Source organism: Schistocerca cancellata, chromosome 1 (assembly GCF_023864275.1).
Source record: "Schistocerca cancellata isolate TAMUIC-IGC-003103 chromosome 1, iqSchCanc2.1, whole genome shotgun sequence".
NCBI lineage: Eukaryota > Metazoa > Arthropoda > Insecta > Orthoptera > Acrididae > Schistocerca > Schistocerca cancellata.
The window spans coordinates 1,124,137,120-1,124,163,759 of NC_064626.1; the positions used below are offsets into that span (position 1 = coordinate 1,124,137,120).

Here is a 26,640-nt window from a genome sequence, read left to right on the forward strand (position 1 = left end):
TTATAAAAATATCTGACATGATACCAGCTAACGGGCTGCCCATAGCTAGACCACAGGGTTGCGAATATATTTTATTATTGAAAGAGAAATAATTGTACTTGAGGGTGGTGCGTAACAGAACCATTAGTTCATCGATCTCAGGGGCCGATAATTTTTTATGGTATCGCAAATTGGTTTCTATAATGTCCATCGTCTGTTCAACAGGCACATTGGTGTATAAATTTTTAATATCAAATGATACGAGTTTTGTGATGTCAGAACAGGCTAAAGTTTTAAGTTTGTTGGCCACGTCTACCGAATTTTTGACGGAGAAATTTTTTTCAAACACAAAATTCTCTTTCAATTTACGGTGCAGGAACCTAGCTAGTTTGTGGTATGCACTTTTGGTACTGTCAACGATCGGCCGGATGGGATGGGAAATTTTATGAACCTTAAACTGGCTTCTCAAAATAGGTGGTTTCGGATTCATGTTTATAAGGCATTTTTTATAAAACTCGCCGATTAACTTTTTTGTACCGCTAAGAGCCGACCTTATCTCTTTTTGGATCACGGGTGTGGGGTCCACCTCGATTGGCACGATGCCATTTTCCTCAAAAAACATTTCCGTTTTACGGATGTATTCGCTTTTGTGGGCGATAATTAGGGAATTGCCTTTATCGGCCTTAGTTATCAGTGCTTCATTATTTTTAAGCTTAAGATTAATGCTCTTCAACGTTTGATGTACAGTAGAAACAGGATTTTGAACAGAGTAATCTTTTTGGACAATTTTACGGGCGTCATAAGCTATTCTTGTTTGCGCATTTTTTGCTATTTTAGAACAATCAAGCCCAACTTTGAGGTCGACAATTAAATTTTCTACACTTTGAGAAGTACATTTAGGTTGTACATTAAATTTGAAACCTTTACATAAAAGCTCGTTCTCAGCTTTGGAGAAACAAATATTAGTCTTATTCACTAGAATATAAGTTATTTCGAAGGATTTCAACCTTTACTTCAGTGAAGTTGACCCACAGTCTGCCTCGAATGGCCGATGCTGTTTCCCTATCTGCTTTGTCCCTTTATTATAATGTGATTGTACATGTGTGTCTTTGTATTTCCTTATATGCTTGGTAATGACACATAGTTGCTAAGGCCTTTTTATGTTAAAGACATTTTATGCTCAGCACGCATGGTTTTGACACTAATTGTTAGTTACTGTAGCGGGGCTACCCCCTCTTACTATAATATTAAAAAAAAAAAAAAATTATACCTTGGCTTTGTAGTTTGTTCTCAGGTAAATTGTTTAATGTTGCTATACCAATAGATAGGTATGTCCAATTGTAAGACAGCTTTCAGTTACATTTTGTTTATATGTATATTTGCTCTAAGTAATTTTGAGACAGTTTGTCTCTCGCGCTTGCGCTTGCGCATGCGCTTGGCCGCGGCCGAGCCTCGCCGCGTAACGGCTCACGACGCCTAGTTTTCGAGCCGCTTACGTGTGGTCCTGATTTATGGCCGGCGCAGCTCCGTCTACGTTCGCCCTAATGGTTTTAATTTTGACTGACATAATCTTATGATTATGCGTCTTTAATGTTTTAATTTTTAATCTGTGACATGGCCAGTGTTTGGCTCACAAAATAATTTCATTGTTGTAAGTATCACAATTTCTTCATTATTCAATCATTAGACTGATAATGCATTTTAGTGAGTAATATATGTCCATATGTGGTTTAATTTATAGGTTCTGAAGAAGATTCCATTACTGGAATCGAAACCTAGGTAAACGAATAAAATTACCTTGCAACTGAAGGCTGAAAACATTGTTTATTAGCTTCTATTCTCTTCTTGTCCAAACTATTTACCGTCCATGTTTCACTTCCATACATGGCTACACTGCATACAAATACTTTCAGAAACGACTTCCTGACACTTAAATCTGTACTCGATGTTAACGAATTTCTCTTCTTCAGAAACGCTTTCCTTGCCATTGCCAGTCTACATTTTATATCCTCTCTACTTCGACCATCATCAGTTATTTTGCTCCCCAAATAGCAAAACTCCTTTACTACTTTAAGTGTCTCATTTTCTAACCTAATTCCCTCAGCATCATCCGACTTAATTCGACTACATTCCATTATCCTCGTTTTGCTTTTGTTGATGTTCGTCTTATACCCTCCTTTCAAGACACTGTCCATTCCGTTCAACTACTCTTCCAAGTCCTTTGCTGTCTCCGACAGAATTACAATGTCATCGGCGGGCCTTAAAGTTTTTATTTCTTCTCCATGGATTTTAATACCTACTCCGAATTTTTCTTATGTTTCCTTTACTGCTTGCTCAATACACAGATTGAATAACTTCGGGGAGAGGCTACAACCCTGTCTCACTTCCTTCCCAACCACTGCTCCCCTCTAATGTTCCTCGACTCGAACAACTGCCATCTGGTTTCTGTACAAATTGTAAATAGCCTTTTGCTCCCTGTATTTTACCCTGTCATCTTCAGAATTTGAAAGAGAGTATTCCAGACAACATTGTCAAAAGCTTTCTCTAAGTCTACAGATGCTAGTAATGTAGGTTTGCCTTTCATTAATCTATTTTGTAAGATAAGTCGTAGGGTCAGTAAAGGTAGATCAAGATATATTCCGCGCCCCCTCCTTGAGGTTTTTATGTATCCGCCACTGCCCTGCTACAAATATGCATCCTTTCTCATGTGACTTACATGTTGTCACTCTCTTATGACATTTATTACCTATCTTTAGGTTTATTAAATACATTTCTCAATCAACGTTTGTTTGGTCCTGAATCAAATGCTTTTGGTAATCTGCTTGACTGCCATGCCCATGGTTTTCAGCATGTCATGTGAGAAGAGCGAAAGTTGGGTTTCACATGGTCGATGTTCTCGAAGTCAAAGATATTTTCATGGAGAATGTAATTCTGCTCAAGATACCTCATTATACTTGAGTTCAGAATATATTCTAGTATTCTACAACGGCTGGATGTCAGTGGGAGTGGCTGACAGTTCTGTGGATCACTTCTGTCGCCCTTCTTACAGACTCGTATGAGCTGTACGTTTTTTCCAGTGACTGGGCACAGGTTTTGTTCAAGGGATATACGGTGTTTTATGGTTAACATGGGAGCTAATTCACCTGAAAATTCTGTATGGAATTTGACAGAGATCCCATCATACTTGTGAGCTATGTTGAGTGTTAGCTGTTTCTCATTTCCACTGATGCTAATATCTGTATCATTTACCTTTGCAGTGGTGGAAGAAGTGAGCTAGGATGTTCCTCCCGTATCTCGCATATTAAAGGAGCAGAACCCAAAAATGACAAGATACAAGATCATAATACGTCGGTGAATCAGGTTCTTCATTACGCATTTATTTCATATGATCCAAGAAACGACAAGATACAGGATCATAATACGTGTGTGAAACTTGTTCTTCATTACACATTCATATAGTGTAGTACATTACAAGCTGTCTAAGACGGTTACATTTCTGTATTAATTGCTGCCTTTGTTACTTTTCTATTTCATTTAAATTGTCTTTCACAGTTTAATAAGCTTTTTAAGGACATACGCTGTGTCCATTTAAGATAGTTCTTTAATGCCTGTGAGGTAATTTATGATAGAGTTTAAACCCCCCCCTCCGAAATCGTATACTGTTTTGGGTTCTCATTTTGGTGTTCTTTCTAGCTACCGACGTTCACTTTATGTTGTGTTGTCTTGTGTATAGAGATGTTTATAGTATCATAGTGTTTATTTTTCCTTATACAGACTATTGTTTCACTGGACTCGCATTCTGGAGGACGACGGTTCAATCCCACGTCCGGCCATCCCGATTTAGGTTTTCTGTGATTCCCTAAATCGCTCCAGGCAAATGCCTGGATGGTTCCTTCGAAAGGGCACGACCGACTTCCTTCCCCGTCCTTCCCTAATCCGATGACACCGATGACCTCGCTGTTTGGTATCCTTCCCCAAACAACCCATCCCAACACCATTGTTTGGAAAATATATTCACATGGGGCAACTGTAATACCTATCTCCGTAAGTAATTCAGCGCAGTGAGACCACTTATTCGCTTTCACTGGCTCCTAAAAGCCCTTTTCGTGACTTGAAAATTTTTCCTAAGTTCTGGCAGTTTGAGCCCCAGACAATTATAACTTACCTATTGACATGTGCATAATAAGTTACTCTGAGGCAAGTTCTGGTTCTAGTACGTTAGAGCATAGCATGCAGATGTAATTTATTTTGTTCTCCTTGTAATACACTCTCTCCGCTTCAGTTGCTCAGTTGCCGTCTATATCCATCCTTAAAAATTTGTGTTAGTTACACATCTTACCGAGCCACCATTTAATACCGGCATTACTTTTGTTAGTACTAAAGGTCATACTCTTCGGTATATTTATATTAAGTGTTACCTTATTCTCCTCTTATCATTTGTGCACATTTTTAGCATATTAGCTTTGCACAGGATAACACTTGTGAGTTATTATACTGCTGTGTCAGCAAACCGAAATTTGTGTCTTTGCACGACACTTGCTGGGTTCAAATGGCTCTGAGCACTATGGGACTTAACATCGGAGGTCATCAGTCCCCTAGAACTTAAACTACTTAAACCTAACTAACCTAAGGACAAGACACACATCCATGCCCGAGGCAGGATTCGAGCCTGCGACCGTAGCAGTCGCGCGGTTCCGGACTGTAGCGCCTAGAACCGCTCGGCCACCAAGGCCGGCTCTTAGTCTGAGCGCATCTATTTTATGGAGAAGTATTGTATAGGAAACCGTATCGAACGCCTTCCGCAAATCTAAAAACGTTTCCTGTTACAAAAACTCCTCCATCCGAGGTCCGCATTAAGATTTTAGAAAATTCTGCAGTTGCTGATGCTATTCTACAGTGTAGTCTGAATCCGAATTGCAACTTTGTGTATAGCCAGAAGGAAAATGCAGAGAGTTCTTCTGTCTATACCCTGTGAAAATACGTATATGGTGAAGGTACAAATGGCTCTGAGCGCTATGGGATTTAACATCTGCCGTGCGGGATTAGCCGAGTGGTCTAGGGAGCAACATTCATGGACTGTGCGGCTGGTCCCGGCGGGGGTTCGAGTCCTCCCTCGGGCATGGGTGTGTGTGTTTGCCCTTAGGATAATTTGGTTAAGTAGGGTGTAAGCTTAGGGACTGATAACCTTAGCAGTTAAGTCCCATAAGATTTCACACACATTTTTGAACTTAACATCTGAGGTCATCAGTGCCCTAGAACTTAGAACTACACTACTGGCCATTAAAATTGCTGCACCACGTGCTACAGACGCGAAATTTAACCCACAGGAAGAAGATGCTGTGATATGCAAGTGATTAGCTTTTCAGAGCATTCACACAAGGTTGGCGCCGGTGGCGACACCTAGAACGTGCTCACATGAGGAAAGTTTCCAACCGATTTCTCGTTCACAAACAGCAGTTGACCGGCGTTGCCTGGTGAAACGTTGATGTGATGCCTCGTGTAAGGAGGACAAATGAGTACCATCACGTTTCCAACTTTGATAAAGGGCGGATTGTAGAGTGTCGCGATTGCGGTTTATCGTGTCGCGACATTGCTGCTCGCGTTGGTTGAGATCCACTCACTGTTAAGCAGAATATGGAAGCGGTGGGTTCAGGAGGGTAATACGGAACGCCGTGCTGGATCCCAACGGCCTCGTACCACTAGCAGTCAAGATGAGAGGCATCTTATCCTCATGGCTGTAACGGATCCTGCAGCCACGTCTCGATCCCTGAGTCAACAGATGGGGACGTTTGCAAGACAACAACCATGTGCACGAACAGTTCGACGACGTTTGCAGCAGCCTTCATTCGATCCCTGAGAAACCCTACATTTCAGCAGGATAATGCACGACCGCATGTTGCAGGTCCTGTACAGGCCTTTCTGGATACAGAAAATGTTCGACCGCTGCCCTGACCAGCATATTCTCCAGATCTCTCACCAATTGAAAATGTCTGCTCAATGGTGGCCGAGCAACTGTTTCGTCACATTACGCCACTCACTACTCTTGATGAACCGTCGTATCGTGTTGAAGCTGCATGGGCAGCTGTACCTGTACACGCCATCGAAGCTCTGTTTGACTCAATGCCCAGGCGTATCAAGGCCGTTATTACAGCCAGAGGTGGTTGTTCTGGGTACTGATTTCTCAGGATCTATGCACCCAACTTGCGTGAAAATGTAATCACATGTCAGTTCTAGTATAATATATTTGTCCATTGAATACCCGTTTATCATCTGCATTGCTTCTTGGTCTAGCAATTTTAATGGCCAGTGGTGTAGTATTGGACTGCGGCAGTCTTCGGTTGGCACAACTCTCTGAGTTGGGCACAATCGTAGGTTTGGCGCTGTTTATTCTTCGTTATTTGTTCTTGGTACGAAGGACGTTCATAGGTCCAGTGGCTGTTTGCACAAAAAGAGACAGTCTAGTGATCTATCATCGCTGTCCTTTAAAATGAATGGGAATGACAGAAGAAAAAGATGAGAATACTCTATTCGCATAAGCGACAGTGTAACGGAACTGAAATGATGGTAGGCTGAAAGTAATTTGGCGCCCGCGCGTCGGAGACGGGCGCGCTGGCGTGAGACTGCCAGGGAGCGCACCCTGATGCCATCTATTGGCGAAACAGGGAATACAGCGCGAACTAACACCAGCGGGAACTAGCGGAAAGGCACTACCACGCTATCTGCCAGACAATGCACTAAGCTCTCGGACTCAAATGTATTCTTTTTCTCGTTAATTATAAGTTATTACTGTATAATTTAATGTTGTTAAGCGCTAGTAGTAAATCATTATGACTGGTTTAACTCCAAGCTAATAAATATAAAATTTCTTAAACACTTAATGATTTCGATAAAAGTGTGGTAGGGGAAGGCCCCCACTCTTGGTGATACGAGCGTCACTCGTGGTAGCTAGAGACACAGGCACTGAACGATAGAATATAAAATTTCTTAAACACTTAATGATTTCGATAAAAGTGTGGTAGGGGAAGGCCCCCACTCTTGGTGATACGAGCGTCACTCGTGGTAGCTGGAGACACAGGCACTGAACGATAGAATGGCCTGGGTAGTGTTGACGTGATCGGACGTGTGTAACTGTGCTCACGAAAAAGTGATTGTGCAACGGCGAAGAGGCGAATATCGTCGCCGTTTGTGGAGTAAAACGCGACGAATGGTTATCGAAGTCGTCTCTATGCCACTGGGGCTGATTGTAAGAGTTCCTGCGCCCATATTTTATGGCGAACGTGCAGTAGATTACACGAGTGCTACGGCTCGTGGTTCCAGCCTTCATTAAGGGTATGAGGCGTGAAGAGTTGCGTTATCCACATACATCTCACCACCAGCACTGGCACGTCTGCCCAAGGCAAGACTGTTTGTAATTGTTAATTCGAACTTTATAGAAATGTAAAAGCAGAATACCAGTTACAGAGGACAGAATACAGTTATGAGTAAAATTACGACGCATGTTCATTGTAAAGTGTAGTAACCTCAAACATAGTATAGTGAAATCAGACTGAGGCCACCATCGCCTCTTTCATTTACAATTCTTTTTGTTTTAGAATACTTTAGCGTGTAAGAATGTTGAAAAGAGCAATGGTCACACCAGAATGAGTCGCCATTTTATAGTTAACTTAAATTTTTCTGAGTAACTTTTTAAGTAGTTCTATATCAATTGTTTAAAGAGTAATATCCAAAATCATTACATAAAGTTGAAGGATAGAATTTTGTTAACCCAAGTAGCATAAATAGCCTTGGTAGTAATTACCAAGTCAACACACAGAAACTGAAAGAGTATTTGCTTTGTTGAATCACCTTGAATGATCAGTAATAGTAATATTCAAAATTAAGTTTAAATTCAACTCAAGCCGCTTCACTTTGAAACGAGCCAAAAAATTGATTTATTCTTTTGTTTCTTCAGAGCTGGCGACCGTAGTTATATGTATTTTCAGGAGGATTCGATGGTAAGTCTGCTGCTCTCGTCATTCTGATAGGATTATCCACTGCTGCTAGCAGTGGTGATTGGATACATAAGCTCACTACCAAGTTAAGTGGGTCAGGTAGGCAGTGTTACCGTGTGAACTATAGGGCACTGTAGGCTGTGGATCGAACCCGTTCAATGCCGGCCGCGGTGGCCGTGCGGTTCTAGGCGCTGCAGTCCGGAACCGTAGGACTGCTACGGTCGCAGGTTCGAATCCTGCCTCGGGCATGGATGTGTGTGATGTCAGTTAGTTAGGTTTAAGTAGTTCTAAGTTCTAGGGGACTGATGCCCTAAGATGTTAAGTCCCATAGTGCTCAGAGCCATTTGAACCCGTTCAATCATCACAGCTCTTTGGGAAATAGTCCGGTTAGGAGTGTGCTTTAATCATTAGGCAAATACTGGCGAGTAATGGTCTAAATGTACACACAAGTGAATTTAATAGCTTAGCAAGGTCCAAGTAGCACGTAGTTAATGTTGTGCAACGGCGAAGGTAGGAGCAGAGTAAAAGTGAACTGAGTGCATTAGGGCTGAGTTATTTGCTGTTAAAATACGTAGCAGTAAGCCGCAAAGGCGCGACAGCTACAAGTCCATATTGGTGATATATATACGGAATTAGGAAGCGAGTCATTCCGTCAGAGGACGGGGTTAAAACAACTGAGTCAGTTGACAACATACCCCATTTACTGACAGAAGGATTCGGCAGTTCGGTCGCAACGGGTGTTGCATATTTGCTATGGAACGACATTACAATACCATGCAGAAAGCATTTAGGATTTAGTTGACAATGAAAGACGAAAAATAACAATTATCGACAGACGGTATTCACTGTTCTGTACATCAAGAAGCACTTTGTGCTAAATTTGCAGTCGTGGAGAACTTGAAGAAACTGGTGGCACGAATAGTAAAATTTATCTAGTCGCACACATTATTCCATTGCCAGTTGCAATAGTTTTCAATGGAAGGAAGAGTAAGGAAACTTCATATATTACTGCCAAGTACGTTGATTAAGTCAATTTTTCGATTTAAAACTCGCTATTATTGAACTTATGAAGGAAAAAGGAGTGCAGAAACCAAAATTAGAACATCATTCAAAATGGATTGCAGGCTATGCATGTTAAATGAACTTGACTGCACATTGCCCACAGAAAGAAATTGTAACTTTATTCTGATTTGATGGGGATGCATTTAAAAGAGGACACAAAACTCTGAAAGATAGTCCATTTTCCTAAGCTCAATGGCTTTAAAGAAAACGCAAGGTTTGAAGAATTCATTATGGCCTTGAAATACTTACAAGGATAGTTTTATAAAGGTTTTGAGGACACTGTCAATATTACATCAGTTTTTGAGCTGTTTTCGCAGTTTCAGTTGAAAGTGTCTCTTTCCCCTCTGCAGATGTAACTGATTGACCTGCAACGTAATTCGGGTTTTAATGACAAACGAATTCCCAGGCCTCCATAATAATTCGAGTGACATATTTATGCGAAAGACGTTCTTTCGATTATTAAATTAAGTAAGTCACGACTGCGTCGGAACTTCAGTGCTAAACTCTGAAATTTTCTACATTTGTCCGAATACCAACAGTCTGTACCAGATAAAAAATATACACTGAAGAGCCAAAGAAACTGGTACACATGCCTAATATCGTGTAGGGAGAGCACGCAGAAGTGCCGCAACAGGACGTGGCATGGAATCGACTAATGTCTGAAGTAGTGGTGGAGAGAACTCACACCATGAATCCCGCAGGGCTGTCCGTAAATCGGTGAGAGTACGAGCGGTGGAGATCTCTTCTATCACGTTGCAAGGCAATGCCCAATAATGTTCATGTCTGGGGAGTTTGGTGGCCAAAGGACGTATTCCAACTCAGAATAGTGTTCCTGGAGCAACTCTGCACCAATTCTGAACGCGCGTAGTGTCGCATTGTCCTGATGGAATTGCCCCAGTCCGTCGGAATGCACAATGGACATGAACGGATGCAGGTGATCAGACAGGATGCTTATGTACGTGTCACCTGTCAGAGAGCCGGCCGGTGTGGCCGAGCGGTTCTAGGCGCTTCAGTCCGGAGCCGCACTGCTGCAACGGTCGCAGGTTCGAATCCTGCCTCGGGCATGGGTGTGTGTGATGGCCTTTGGTTAGTTAGGTTTAAGTAGTTCTAAGTTCTAGGGGACTGATGACCTCAGATGTTAAGTCCCATTGTGCTCAGAGCCATTTGAACCAGCCTGTCAGAGTCGTATCTAGACGTATCAGGGGTCCCATACCGATCCAACTGCACACGCCCTGTACTGATCCGTGACTGGCAGTACCCAAGATGGATTGACAACTACAAGGGATCGTACTGTACCAACGTCTCTATGCTGTTATTTCAGAGTATCCTGTTGCGCAAGGTACGAGGTGCATTCAAGTTCTAAGGCCTCCGATTTTTTTTTCTAATTAACTACTCACACGAAATCGATGAAACTGGCGTTGCTTCTCGACGTAATCGCCCTGCCGGCGTACACATTTTTCACAACGCTGACGCCATGATTCCATGGCAACGGCGAAAGCTTCTTTAGGAGTCTGTTTTGACCACTGGAAAATCGCTGAGGCAATAGCGGCACAGCAGGTGGATGTGCGGCCACAGAGAGTGTCTTTCATTGTTGGAAAAAGCCAAAAGTCACTAGGAGCCAGGTCAGGTGAGTAGGGAGCATGAGGAATCACTTCAAAGTTGTTATCACGAAGAAACTGTTGCGTAACGTTAGCTCGATGTGCGGGTGCGTTGCCTTGGTGAAACAGCACATGCGCAGCCCTTCCCAGACGTTTTTGTTGCAGTGCAGGAAGGAATTTGTTCTTCAAAACATTTTCGTGGGATGCACCTGTTACCGTAATGCCCTTTGGAACGCAATGGGTAAGGATTACGCCCTCGCTGTCCCAGAACATGGACATCATCATTTTTTCAGCACTGGCGGTTACCTGAAATTTTTTTGTTGGCGGTGAATCTGTGTGCTTCCATTGAGCTGACTGGCGCTTTGTTTCTGGATTGAAAAATGGCATCCACGTCTCATCCGTTGTCACAACCGACGAAAAGAAAGTCCCATTCATGCTGTCGTTGCGCGTCAACATTGCTTGGCAACATGCCACAAGGGCAGCCATGTTGTCGTCCGTCAGCATTCGTGGCACCCACTTGGATGACACTTTTCGCATTTTCAGGTCGTCATGCAGGATTGTGTGCACAGAACCCACAGAAATGCCAACTCTGGTGGCGATCTGTTCAACAGTAATTCGGCAATCCCCCAAAACAATTCTCGATTATGTTGTCAGACCGGCTTGTGCGAGCCCGAGGTTGTTTCGGTTTGTTGTCACACGATGTTCTGCCTTCATTAAACTGTTGCACCCACGAACACACTTTCGACACATCCATAACTCCATCACCACATGTCTCCTTCAACTGTCGATGAATTTCAATTGGTTTCACACCACGCAAATTCAGAAAACGAATGATTGCACGCTGTCCAAGTAAGGAAAACGTCGCCATTTTAAGTATTTAAAACAGTTCTCATTCTCGCCGCTGGCGGCAAAATTCCATTTGCCGTACGGTGCTGCCATCTGTGGGACGTATTGACAATGAACGCGGCCTCATTTTAAAACAATGCGCATGTTTCTATCTCTTTCCAGTCTGGAGAAAAGAAATCAGGGGCCTTAGAACTTGAATGCACCTCGTACTTAGGCCACCAGTCGACCACCACACCTTTAATTAAGCATAGTTTCTTATTTTTAAATAGATGTTAAGACTGCAGAACGCTATCTAATTGCAGAAGACTCCAGTTGGAGAGAAGCCTCTGATGACGACAAGAATCTAGCCCGTGCCGCAATCACGCTGGCAATGAACCAATCGAACACGAAATCAGCCTTAGTACAATTAATATTGCAGCCACCTCAACCACTTACCATGCAAACAGCATGTCTGCGAAAGAATGGGAACAACACCCTGCCTAGACACGACGCCGAAATCGTACCAAGCCATGATAGAACTACGAATAATCACTTAGCAATATTCACACACCAATGATTAGTGAAATTAAGCAGTAGTGAATAAATGGGCCTATTTAATGAACCACTCTCGTTGTCTACGATACTGATCTCGTCAGAGCAACAAATTACTTTAATTTCAGTACCTGATTATCTTGCATGATGATAAATGCGACATCCAACTAGGAATTGTTATCTTTCGCAACGAGCTTTTCACAACGCAATACGTACTCTCTGACATAAACTCGGAACTATTTTTTTACTTGTACTAAAATACCAATCTGTCTACCGTCTTGAAATGATTATTCTGTTTATGGACACTTCCATCACTACTGTTAGGAATTAAAACTTTTTGATTCTCCCTTAAATATTTTTCCAACTCGACGCAGCGATAATATGTAAGTGATGAGACTTCGCATGCATCACAGAATAACGGATCTTTGTTAGTAGCAAAATATTTGGGCTTTCCGTAAATAATTCAATTACTTCAAATAAACTTATTCATCATTTAGGAAGTTTTTCCCCTTAATTGAAATCTTCTTTTTAATATTGAGAAGATCTACATTCAGTAGATTATTTATAATTTTCATTCTTTCAAGAACCTTTTACCAAGCACATTTAAAAACACCACATTATACGTGATATCAACTCCACTGTATCAATATCTGTGAATTACACTCGTTTATGCTGCCGAAAATTCTATAGATATATTCACACTAGATACCAATTAAATAGACTGGAAGGTTTCCTTTAACCCCAATAAAATTGGATTTATTTTCCTTCTAGGTATCTCAATACACGTTGGTTATCACCAGTGAACGAGTGCCAGCAAATATATTATCATTCCCCACAATACGGAAACAAGTAATAAAAAATCAAACAAAAATCCTAAATGTCATCGCCACTTTTCAACTAACCTTAAGTTACAATTTAAAAGCAAATCTTGACCTCTTCAGGCGTTGACCACACACGACCCGCTAAGTTCCCTAACATTTAAATCGGCCACTCGTCGCCTTGATGAATCACGTTTTGGTTTAGCTACATGTAGCTCGTTAAATGGTTCCTTCAATTTACTATCGCTTGTCTGATACGTACACACCATTGCCGTATAGTGAAACAGTTGGTCATTCTATGAGCCAATTCGCTGTCTGCTGCAAGCTAGTGGTCTTGAAAATACAACTACCAACACGTGTTCGAGGCTTTCCCTTCTCGATACACACACGCACAATACCCAAACCACCCCAATAAAAACGACAAGCAACCCAATTACCTCTGGGCGCGTCGCGACCACTGAACATACAATGCAGACGGGATATCGGTCACACCGTTTCCACAAAATTCAGCACCTAACAAATCAATCTCTCAATTAAGTCAGGCTCTCTCAGGACTCACCCCAGCAAATTTTACGAACGAAACTGTTCCCACACCTATAATCGACAAAATTCCGTGCACTCTCCCAAGCCACTGAGTAGCCTCACTACACCATGCAGTGAAACGCTATAAGATCAGACCTGATACACACCACTACCACCACTTGGTCGGTGAGAGGTCTATCCGGGAACTAACTAACCCTTTCCATTGTACAATAGGAACCATTTAAAACGAACAAACACGCAACGCCACGCCAACTTCTAACAATTAATGTAATAATTTTCGATGCTGTCGATTCTTCGCAATAGCGGCCGGCTGCTGCGCGTCACTCAGGCGGCATCTCTGGACCCTTTGAGGGCGATGTGGTATATCGCTGCAGTCGCTCATGCTCGCCACCTGCTGTTCCGTAGGCGCTCTCATATCATCTAGAACACAATTTGATTTTGTTTTTACCACATCATACACTTATATTATCGTGACCACCAGGTGTTATCATTGATTTATCATGCAGGACGCTCAGCATCAGTAAGGGTCCATGGATTCATGAGGTACACGTCCATCCGCTCGATACAGTTTGAAACGAGACTCGTCCGAGCAGGCAACGTGTTTCCATTCATCAACAGTCGAATGTCAGTGTTGACGGGCCCAGGCGAGGCGTAAAGCTTTATGGCGTGCAATCATCAAGGGAACACGACTGGGCCTTCAGCGCCGAAAGCCCATATTGATGATGTTTCGTTGAATGGTTCGCACGCTGACACTTGTCGGTGGCCCAGCGCTGAAATCTGGAGCAATTTGCTGAAAGGGTTGCACTTTTGTCAGGTTGAACGATTATCTTGAGTCGTCGTTGGCCCCATTCTTGCAGGATCTTTTTCTGACCTCGTTAATGTGGGAGATTTGATGTTTTACAGGATTCCTGATATTTATGGTAAACTCGTGAAATAGTCGTATGGGAAGATCCCCACTTCAATTGTACCTCAGAGATGCTGTGTCCCATCGCTCATGCGCCGACTATAATACCACGTTCGAACTTAATTAAATCTTGATAACGTGCCATTGAAGCAGGAAGAACCGATCTAACAACTCCACCAGACACTTGTTGCCTTATATAGGTGTTTCCGACCGCAGCGCCATACTCTGCCTACTCCCTTGAGTACACTCATTACCACTTCATCTACCCCTGAGAATTTTTTATTTTTTAACCTGCACATTACTCTTCTGACTGCCTAATTACCAGCTTGGTATAAACAGCAATGAGTTTGTTGAGCAGCTTCTGGCTTGCAGTATGTCTGACTCAGAAAAGTTTTACTGTAGTTTTGTTGCAATGATGCGAAGTAACTGTTCATGAAACTGACCAGTTTCCACAGGTTACAGATTAACATTCCTCTATTTCTTATTTGGAACTCATTTCTGATTTTTCCTTCCCTGTCTCGTTTCTTACAACTATCACAACTGGTTTTCTTACATTGTATGAATTACCTAAGATTCTGTCATTCAAGGATTTATTTTCCACTAGCAATGCTCTCCTGTACATTCTTTTCTATTTGTATGATGTTATTTAAACTCTGGTACTGTGATTGCTTTGCGGAAAGGTAAGCTAATTAAGAGTTTGGGAGGATTTCATAATTTTCATGAAGCGAAGTCGATGTTCACAACTGAAAGGTGTTCATTGTGTTCAGATTGTACTCTTGGCAGGCCAGTCCGTTTCGGGAATGTTATTGTCCACAGACTGCCTCACAGATGCTACTTTAAGAATGTTGCATTATCACGCTGATACAGTCATCGCCTCTGAACTGTTTCTCTACTGCACGCACTACACATGCTCCCGTCACGCAAGGTAGCCGCGCTGTCTAGCCGCTTTGCCACGGTTCGCTCTGCTGCCCCTGTCAAAGGTTCGAGTCCTCCTTCGGGCATGGGTATGCATGTTTGTTATCCTTAGCGTAGGTTAGTTTAAGTTAGACTAAGAAGTGTGTAAGCTGATGACCTCAGCAATTTGGTCCCATAGGACCTTACCACAGGTTTCCCAATTTTTGCTGTGCGGAGTGGCCATGTGGTTACAGGCGCCATGTCACGGAATCCGCAGCCCACCAGAAGTTCGAGTCCTCCACAGTCATGGGTGTGTGTGTTGTTCTTAGCGTAACTTAGTCTAAGTAGTGTGTAAGTCTAGGGAGGCAAAGGCCTTGCCACAGTGGATACACTGTTTCCCGTGAGATCACCGCAGTTAAGCGCTGTCGGGCGTGGTCGGCACTTGGATGGGTGAGCATCCAGGCCGCCATGCGCTGTTGCTATTTTTTGGGGTGCACTCAGCCTCGTGATGCCAATTGAGGAGCTACTCAACCGAATAGTAGCGGCTTCGGTCAAGAATACCATCTTACGACCGGGAGAGCGGTGTGCTGACCCCACGTCCCTACTATCCGCATCCTCTATCGATGATGACACTGCGGTTGGATGGTCCCGGTAGGCCACTCGTGACCTGAAGACAGAGTAACTCTAGGCACCAATGACCTCAGCAGTTTGGTCCCTTGGGGATGCACCCCCTCTCCCACACACACACACACACACACACACACAATGCTGCCATATGTGTGCATTTCCTTCTGCATTAGGCTATTGTTAAGCACAATGAGGGGACCATTAATCGCCACAATGCCGTAACACCACTGCCTCCAACTCTACTGTTGGCACTATATCTGATAACAGGTATCGTTCTCCAGGCATTCATCAAACCCAAACCCTTTCATCAGATTGTCACAGAGCATATGTGGTTTGTCACTAAAAACATTGATTTCCAGCCATCCTTTGACCAGTGGCGTCGCTCTCTGCACAATGTCAAGCATCACTTACTGTAGCATTGAGGAATATAATGTGTGGCTTATGAGGACCATTTACCCCATTCTTTTTAACTCATTTTAAACAATCGTTTTACTAGGTGGACTGCTGGTCTATAGTACTTTGGAGCTTATAACAACAATTTCATGTGATTTGTTACAACCGCCCAACATGTTGGTCGACGATCCCTGTCCACCAATACATGAGGGTTGTCTGGTCTTGATTTAACTGTGGTTGTTCCTTCACGTTTCCACTTAGCTATAGCATTGCCAACAGTTGGATTTGACAGCTTTATAAGAGTTGAAATGTTCCTAATGGATTTGTAGTTAATGTGACATGGGGTGATTAGTCCACATTCGAAATTACTGAGCTCTCCTGACCAACCCATTCTGCTGTAACTGTTACTCTGCTGACAGCACAGTACTTCCCACCTCCTTTTATACTGGCGGATCCTTCTCTCACGACGTCTAATTGTCAATTCCACATTACTTAAGGGTGCCTCGATAACTTTGATCAGATAGCATATGTGGTACTGTGTGTCTTACGATAACGCCTGAATTTTCGAATGACGTCACACCATGTGCCCCAATTTGGCGGGCAATGTACAATTCTCTGAACCCTGCTTGCTGTAAAGTGACAAAGGGGGTATGGGCTAATAACCAGCCCAGCTAGCCACGTGGTCTAACGTGCTGCTTCTCGAGTGGGAAGGCGTGCCGGTCCCCGGCACGAATTCGCCCGGCAGATTCGTGTTGAGGTCCAGTGTGCCGGCCAGCCTGTGGATGGTTTTTAAGGAGGTTTTCCAACTACCTCGGTGAATGTGGACTGGTTCCCCTTATTCTGCCTCAGTTACACTGAGTTGGCAATTGCCATGCAAACACCATTTCCACATATGTGTATACCGTAGCTATTTTACGAGGGTCACTCCAAAAGAAATGCACATTATTTTTTTTTAAATCCATCTTTTATTCTACATGTTTGAAAGTTTTACAGTGTGTAGATACATCCTTTAGGAACAATATTTTCATTTCTCCAAATAATTTCCATCCCTCTCAGCTGCCTTATGCCAACTTCGAACCAGCGCCTGTATACCCGCATGGTATAATTCTGGACCAATATGTTGGAGCCATTGTTTGGCAGCGTTCACGAGGGAGTCATCATCTTCAAACCTTGTTCCCCGAAAAGAGTCTTTCAGTTTCCCAAAGAGACGATAGTCACATGGAGCCAGGTCAGGACTGTAAGACGTGTGTTTCAGTGTTGTCCATCCAAGCTCTGTGGTCGCTTCCATGGTTTTTTGGCTGACATGTGGCCGTGAATTGTCGTGCAACAGCAAAACTCCTGCTTTTGCCGATGTGGTCGAACACGACTCAGTCAAGCTTGAAGTTTCTTCAGTGTCGTCACATATGCATCAGAATTTATGGTGGTTCCACTTCGCACAGTGTCCACAAGCAAGAGTCCTTCAGAATCGGAAAACACCTTAGCCATAACTTTTCCAGCAGAGGGTGTGGTTTTGAATTTTTTTTCTTGGGTGAATTTGCATGATACCACTCCATTGATAGCCTCTTTGTCTCTGGTGAAAAATGATGGAGCCATGTTTCATCACCTGTCACAATTCTTCCAAGAAATTCATCTCCACCATTCTCGTACTGTTCCAAAAGTTTGCTGCATACCGTTTTTCTTGTTTCTTTGTGAGCCACTGTCAACATCCTGGGAACCCACCTGGCACAAGCCTTTTTTAACACCAACACTTCCAGTATTCTGCAAACACTTCCTTCCCCTATCCCAACGTAGCGTGACAATTCGTTCACTGTGACGCTTCTGTCAGCAGGCACCAATTAGTTAACTCTCTGCACATTGTATGGAGTGTGTGCAGTACAAGGCCTGCCGCTCCAAGGACAATCCTCAATATTGCCGTGCCCGCTTTCATCATGTAACTGGCTTGCCCACCAACTAACTGTACTGCGATCGATGGCAGCATCTCCATACACCTTTTTCAATCTCTTGTGGATGTTTCCCACTGTCTCGTTTTCACAGCACAGGAATTCTATGACAGCACATTGCTTCTGACGAACGTCAAGTGTAGCAGCCATCTTGGAGACATGCTGTGATGGCGCCACTCACGGGAACAGGTTGAACTAAGTTTGAAAACAAGCGGGAGGGATGTATCTACACACTGTAAAACTTTCACACATGCAGAATGAAAACTGTATTTTTACAAAAATTGTGTGCATTTCTTTTGGAGTGACCCTCGTGCCATGCAAACGTTTAGGGTTACACTTGTCTGGTATGAGACAGTCCTAGGGGGGGGGGGCCCACTGGGGGCACAATAACCCTGGGTTCCGTGTGGGGCGGCGGTGGGGTGGGTGGACTGCTGTCGCCGGTTGTGGGGTTGTGAACCACTGAGGGCTACAGCGGGATGAACCCTCTACATCGTTTCTAGGTCCCCAGTTTAATACAATACAATACAGTGGTCTAATAACCCTGAAATGTGCACAAACCATATTCTCCCATTACTGAGCAAATTTAGGTTGTGTGCTTAATTTATCTGTTTTTCACTTGTTGCAGAGCAGACCAGTAAACAAAGACTAAGCGAGTCTCAACTCCCCCTTAAGAATGGAACAAGGTTACGAATCCTCTGACAGTGGAGTGTACGACATAGTGGACATCGCATTCCCATTTGAATACCCCCGCCAGCCTGGCAAGGATTACAGTGGCGGAGCTCCTCACCAAGAAGCGGGTGCCGGACGTTCAGGATTCCTTCCCCCTGGCATGTAAGTACCGAAGCTTGGTTCATAGTTTATTCATTCTCAGGTCAGTTTACAATCATTCTCAGGTCACTTTACAACCAGAAATACCAGATTAACTCAACAATAAAACATAATTAAAATTTAAGAAACATTCGAGCAGATAAATTGGTAAATTTATTGATTTTTAAAAAATAATATTATGCGATTTATTCAGATCTCATCATAAGACACTGCACATTTTACACTTACTGCTGACACTACACACACACACACACACACACACACACACACACATCTATCTTTTCGCCTGACTAGAGGATCATGGTGATATCCTTGCCTCTCCATCGCATTTGTGGCACGTTCCCATTTGTCTGTTTGAAAAACTGAGCCTTCATCTCTCCAAAATGAAAATGGTGTGTCCAGGCAGTTGAAAGGAGAACAACATTTTCTGTCACAGGTCTTGGGGATACAGTTTTCCATAAACATACATTGTGTTCTGAAAGGGTGCTATGGGTTGATTGGTACGGTTTAAATTTAAAGTTATTCTCAGCTCCAAAATTTGTTATTGTTGTAGTCTGGAGACTTCAATCTACCAGGTATAGAATGGGATAGTCACACAATCAGAACTGGAGCCAGGGACAGAGACTCTTGTGACATTATCCTGACTGCCTTGTCCGAGAATTACTTCGAGCAGATAGTTAGAGAACCAACTCGTGAAGCTAACGTTTTAGACCTCATAGCAACAAATAGACCGGAACTTTTCGACTCCGTGAATGTAGAAGAGGGTATCAGTGATCATAAGTCAGTGGTTGCATCAATGACTACAAGTGTAATAAGAAATGCCAAGAAAGGAAGGAAAATATATTTGCTTAACAAGAGTGATAGGGCACAAATCGCAGAATATCTGAGTGACCACCATCAAACGTTCATTTCTGAGGAAGAGGATGTGGAACAAAAATGGAAAAAATTCAGAAACATCGTCCAGTACGCCTTAGATAAGTTCGTACCGACTAAGATCCAAAGCGAGGGGAAAGATCCACCGTGGTATAACAATCATGTACGAAAGGTACTACGGAAACAAAGAAAGCTTCATCATAGGTTTAAGAGTAGTCGAATCATAGCTGATAAGGAAAAGCTGAACGAAGCGAAAAAGAGCGTAAAGAGAGCAATGAGAGAAGCATTCAACGAATTCGAACATAAAACATTGGCAAACAATCTAAACAAGAACCCTAAAAAGTTTTGGTCATATGTAAAATCGGTAAGCGGATCTAAATCCCCTATTCAGTCACTCGTTGACCACGATGGCACCGAAACAGAGGACGACCGAAGAAAGGCAGAAATACTGAATTCAGTGTTCCGAAACTGTTTCACTGCGGAAAATCGTAACACGGTCCCTGACTTCAGCCGTCGCACGGACGCCAAAATGGAAAATATTGAAATAAACGAAATCGGAATTGAAAAACAACTGCTATCACTTAGTAGCGGAAAAGCATCCGGACCAGACGAGATACCCTTAAGATTCTACAGTGATTATGCTAAAGAACTTGCCCCCTTTCTATCAGCAATTTATCGTAGATCGCTGGAAGAACGTAAAGTACCTAGCGACTGGAAGAAAGCGCAGGTCGTTCCCATTTTCAAGAAGGGTCATAAATCAGATGCGAATAATTATAGGCCTATTTCGCTTACGTCAATCTGTTGTAGAATAATGGAACATGTTTTGTGTTCTCGTATTATGACGTTCTTAGATAATACAAATCTCCTTCATCATAACCAACATGGATTCCGCAAACAGAGATCATGTGAAACTCAGCTCGCCCTATTTGCCCAAGAAATTCACAGTGCCGTAGACACTGGCGAGCAGATTGATGCCGTATTCCTGGACTTCAGGAAGGCATTTGATACGGTTCCGCACTTACGTTTAATGAAAAAAATACGAGCTTACGGAATATCGGACCAGGTTTGTGATTGGATTCAGGATTTCCTAGAAGAAAGAACTCAACATGTCATTCTTAACGGTTCAAAATCTGCAGATGTAGAGGTAATTTCGGGAGTACCGCAAGGAAGCGTGATAGGACCTTTATTGTTTACAATATACATAAATGACTTAGTTGACAACATCGGTAGCTCCGTGAGGCTATTTGCAGATGACACGGTTGTCTACAAGAAAGTAGCAACATCAGAAGACTCGTACGTACTCCAGGAAGACCTGCAGAGGATTAATGCATGGTGCGACAGCTGGCAGCTTTCCCTAAACGTAGATAAATGTAATATAATGCGCATACATAGGGGCAGAAATCCATTCCAGTACGATTATGCCATAGGTGGTAAATCATTGGAAGCGGTAACGACCGTAAAATACTTAGGAGTTACTATCCGGAGCGATCTGAAGTGGAATGATCACATAAAACAAATAGTGGGAAAAGCAGGCGCCAGGTTGAGATTCATAGGAAGAATTCTAAGAAAATGTGACTCATCGACGAAAGAAGTAGCTTACAAAACGCTTGTACGTCCGATTCTTGAGTATTGCTCATCAGTATGGGACCCTTACCAGGTTGGATTAATAGAAGAGATAGACATGATCCAGCGAAAAGCAGCGCGATTCGTCATGGGGACATTTAGTCAGCGCGAGAGCGTTACGGAGATGCTGAACAAGCTCCAGTGACGGACACTTCAAGAAAGGCGTTACGCAATACGGAGAGGTTTATTATCAAAATTACGAGAGAGCACATTCCGGGAAGAGATGGGCAACATATTACTACCGCCCACATATATCTCGCGTAATGATCACAACGAAAAGATCCGAGAAATTAGAGCAAATACGGAGACTTACAAGCAGTCGTTCTTCCCACGCACAATTCGTGAATGGAACAGGGAAGGGGGGATCAGATAGTGGTACAATAAGTACCCTCCGCCACACACCGTAAGGTCCCTCGCGGAGTATAGATGTAGATGTAGATGTAGATTCAAGATCGTCTTTGCGATTCTGTACATCTGCACTACTTGAGAGGAGTTTTAACTGTTTCTGACATGCTGGTTCTGGCTACCTATTCGATTTTGTTGAAATGCACCATTTCTTCAGGTGAGGTAGCATCTGTAATATCCTTTGCCTGTGGTCAAGTTCGACTGAAAATGGGAATCGGTGCAAAAATCTTGCTGTCAACTGTAATACATCAAACCATCAAAATTATTTTCCTACTGATACTGTGTGTTTTACGCTCATTTCTTCTGCTCATACGTATTTGACATAATAAGAGATAAATACAGAACTGGGTAGGAGCTTTACAAACACTAGTAAGGGAGTACGCGTATTAGACTGCAAAGAAAATAGTCTGATAAATTGTCGTGTTCCAATGCACAGACAATTAAAAAAAAATTCAGACTATATCCAAGTAGTCTGCTACGAACAGTTAATTGTGGGATATTTTTTAAATACAGTTGTTGTAGTTGTTAAATGCTACATTTACTGTGCACCTGTCGTCTTTATTAGATTATTTGTGCCATCACCGCATGCAGCCTTCTTCTTCGAATTAGAAATGAGTTTCTTAAACTTTCATATCATCTTTTATGCTGTTAATGTTGTTGTGGTCTTAAGTACTAAGAACGGTTTGATGCAGCTCTTCATACTACCCTACCCTGTGCAAGCCTCTTCATCTCTGAATAACTACAGAAATCTACAGCCTTCTGAATCTGCTTACTGTATTCATCTCTTTGCTCCCTCTACGATTTTTACGCCATCCCTCCCCGAAATACACTTCCTTCTAATACTAAAGTAACGATCCTTTGATGTTCCAGAATGTGTCCTACCAACCACTCTCCTCTTTCAGTCAAGCTGTGCTACAAATTTCTTGTCTGCCCAGTTACGTTCAGTACCTCCTACTTAGTTACGTGATATACCCATCTAATCTACAGCATTCTTCTGTAGCGCACATTTCAAAAGCTTCTATTTTCTTCTTATCTAAACAGTTTATAGTACGTGTTTCACTTCTGTTCATGGTAGCCAGACAAATACTTTCGGAAAGGACTTCCCATAATGTAAATATATATTCTGTGGTAACAAACTTCTTTTCTTCGGAAACGATTTTCTTGCCACTTCCAGTCTACATTTTATACCCTCTCTACTGCTGCCATCATCAGTTATTCTGCTGCCCAAATAGCAAAACTCGTCTACTAGTTTAAGTGTCTCGTTCCCTAACCTAAGTCCCTCATCATCACGTAATTTAATTCTATTACAATCAGTTATCTTTATTTGGCTTCTGTTGATGTTCATCTCATATCCTCTTTCAAGACGCTGTCCGTTCCGTTCAACTGCTCTTCCATATCCTTTTCTTTCTAAGACAGAACTGCAAAGTCATCGATAAACGTCAAAGTTTTTTTTTCTTCTTCCTCAACTGTAAAGGCGTGTTTACACTGAGTTCGCAACACTGTTCACAACATTGTACGCAACATTGTTCGTGGCTACTAATGGACTACCTATGTTCGCAAAACTCGTCTACTAGTTTAAGTGTCTCGTTCCCTAACCTAAGTCCCTCATCATCACGTAATTTAATTCTATTACAATCAGTTATCTTTATTTGGCTTCTGTTGATGTTCATCTCATATCCTCTTTCAAGACGCTGTCCGTTCCGTTCAACTGCTCTTCCATATCCTTTTCTTTCTAAGACAGAACTGCAAAGTCATCGATAAACGTCAAAGTTTTTTTTTCTTCTTCCTCAACTGTAAAGGCGTGTTTACACTGAGTTCGCAACACTGTTCACAACATTGTACGCAACATTGTTCGTGGCTACTAATGGACTACCTATGTTCGCAACATGTTCGCAACACAAAATCAGTGTTCACGGCTTTGCTATCGTGATCCACCGACAACGCCTGACAACATGCGTCAGCGCAGTGTCAAGCATGTGCGAACATAACGGAAGGCAAACTATTCGGTGTTGAGAGGAATGTCGTTACACATATTGCCAAATTCATTGAGTTTGACAGACATCATTTTGAGCATTTATTGCATTAATGTGGTATTTACAGGTAATCACGCTGTAACAGCATGCGTTCTCAGAAATGATAAGTTCACAAAGGTACATGGATAACATTGGAACAACCGAAATAAAATGTTCAAACGCACCTACGTTCTGTATTTTAATTTAAAAAACCTACCTGTTACCTACTGTTCGTCTAAAATTGTGAGCCATATGTTTGTGTCTACTAGAGCGCCATCTATCACAAAGCGAAAAAAGTGTTCCAACTAAAACATTTATATTTCTTTACGTACTACACGAATATGTAATAAAAATGGGGGGTTCCTATTTAAAAAAACACAGTTGATATCCATTTGACCTATGGCAGCGCCATCTAGTGGGCCAACCATAGCGCAATCTGGTTTCCCCCTTCAGGCTATACAAGTTTCGTTCTTTGTAGTTTTTTCGTTTGGCGCTTATTTTGTGAGATATTTGGCCCAGTCACAATCAATGGACCACCCTGTATAGGCTGCCAGGAAATTTGTCGGTAGATCGGCCGATAAGTTGGTTCGTGTGTAGGGGTCTTTACCGTCCTTTACCCGCCACGTGCGTGATCAAAAAATCGCTCGGCACGCCTCTGAGATATCTCTGTCAATAGCGTGCGTTTACAGTCGGTGGTCGAGGGAAATGCGATTTTTCGTAGATGGGAGAACTCACATACATTCTTAATCCGTTTTTTTCTTTTTTTCTTTTGTATTTTTTTGTATTTTCGTTTTCTTAATCGGTCAGATTTGCTCACATCCTGTGCCCAATCTCGCCACGTTCTTGGTACAGCCCAGGAGGGACAAGGGGTGGCACTTCTCCCTCTCCCTCCCCTCCCCTCCTCCCTTTGGATTCTGGTGTACAGTGTCTTTATTCGTTACAGTATTCTCATACATTTCTAGAAGTGAGTTCCCGTGATTCCGCCAAACCGCTTGTTTCGCCAATTACAACGTTATCCTAGCTGATGCTGGAGTCACAGCAAACACCTTTAAAAAATAACTAAGACTCGCCGACGGCACAGCAGTCGTGGGGAATTTTGAACCTTCGGCGAATGCCATTGCGGTAGTGAGAGTCTGTTAAGTAGAAGCGTATTGTGTGGCTTTTAAGAACTCACTCCGTCTTCAGGCCACGAGTGGCCTACCGGGAACATCCGACCGCCGTGTCATCCTCGGTGGAGGATGCGGATAGGAGGGGCGTGGGGTCAGCACACCGCTCTCCTGGTCGTAAGATGGTATTCTTGACTAAAGCCGCTACTATTCGGTCGAGTATCTCCTCAATTGGCATCACGAGGCTGAGTGCACCCCGAAAAATGTCAACAGCGCATGGCGGTCTGGATGGTCACCCATCCAAGTGCCGACCACGCCCGACAGTGCTTAACTTCGGTGATCTCACGGGAACTGGTGTATCCACTGCGGCAAAGCCGTTGCAAGCGGCTTTTAAGAGTACAGATCGGAAATTATGTATTTATCGGGGATATATACTGTATTTGTTGGTGGTAATTGTCCTTTCTACTCATTCTAGTTTACGTGAAAAAGGGAGGAGGGAAGAATTTAAATGCAGCGTTTAATTGCACAAAAAAATTTGATAAAGTGACCAACATTACCTTTCAAAAGTTTGTGGATATTTTTAAATGTTTTGTATATTAATGCACTTGCTTTATAACTGTGTCTACAGCGTGATGATATAATAAACGCGCATTTAATTGCAGGTTTCCTGTTTCAAAACCACAACGTCTGGAAAGGTTAAATGCTGTCAGGAGGCACACATCCTGACCGACTAAAAACGAGTTTCTATATTCGAAACATTCCGAAGGACGTTGTTTTATAGGAAATATGTAAACTGCAGAAGGCTCAAAGATGGTGCTGTTCCATCTAACTTTCCATTTCTAAATCATGTACTATTGAATATAAATTACTGTTGTACCCCATAGGGCCTATTATATTTTATTTTAACTACAGAACTTTAAAGACACCAAAGTGCAAGCAAAGGGAGATTTCGCGCATAAGTTTACCACTACAGTGGCTGCTATTCAATTTGTCCAGTGTTCACCACAGACCACTTACGGCAGAGTGGGACATTGGTTCACAGTGGCACCGACTTCGGTGTATTCCGCCAACAACCGACATCGCCAGAAGACGGCCGAGTGTGTTTCAAAGCAGAATACCAATACGTAAGCGGTCAATAGTGCAAGCGATCTCACCGTCTGAAGGTACAGACATAGGACGACAATTGGTAATATTCAAATCAGTTTCTTTTCTTCGGTTGAAATGGCAGACGATCTCACACACGAAATATGTACTGTGAGGGACTGGTTCAAGAAAGAAGGAGTATTCCGGTGTATCGACAGGCGCCAGCACGAAGATGAAGAACACAAGAGCAGAGAAGGCTGTGAGATGACGTCAGCCAATAGCCCGCAGACTAGGACCACACCACGCCAGGAGCGGCCTCTACGAGAAGAGAATACACTAGACTCTCGCTAATCCGGCCATTCCTGGCACATACGGGTGCCGGATTAGCGGAAGTTTTATTTTATTCATTTATTTTGTTTTTTATTTATTTTGAAAACATAGGGAAAGCAGAAAGGTGGAAGGAGTATATAGAGGGTCTATACAAGGGTGATGTTCTTGAGGACAGTATTATGGAAATGGAAGAGAATGTAGATGAAGATGAAATAGGAGATATGATACTGCGTGAAGAGTCTGACAGAGCACTG

General features: G+C 42.8%; 1 protein-coding gene across 3 annotated transcripts in view; it reads left to right on the forward strand.

Annotated features, from left to right (window-relative positions):
• LOC126092467 (caspase-6-like) overlaps window positions 1–26,640 on the forward strand; it is a 231,855-nt gene that overhangs the window by 10,750 nt on the left and 194,465 nt on the right. For all 3 annotated transcript variants that reach the window (XM_049908074.1, XM_049908083.1, XM_049908092.1), the window contains exon 2: window positions 18,752–18,957. In XM_049908074.1, coding sequence (XP_049764031.1) covers window positions 18,800–18,957 — 158 coding nt within the window. In that variant the 5' untranslated portion in view covers window positions 18,752–18,799. The remainder of the gene's footprint in view (window positions 1–18,751; window positions 18,958–26,640) is intronic.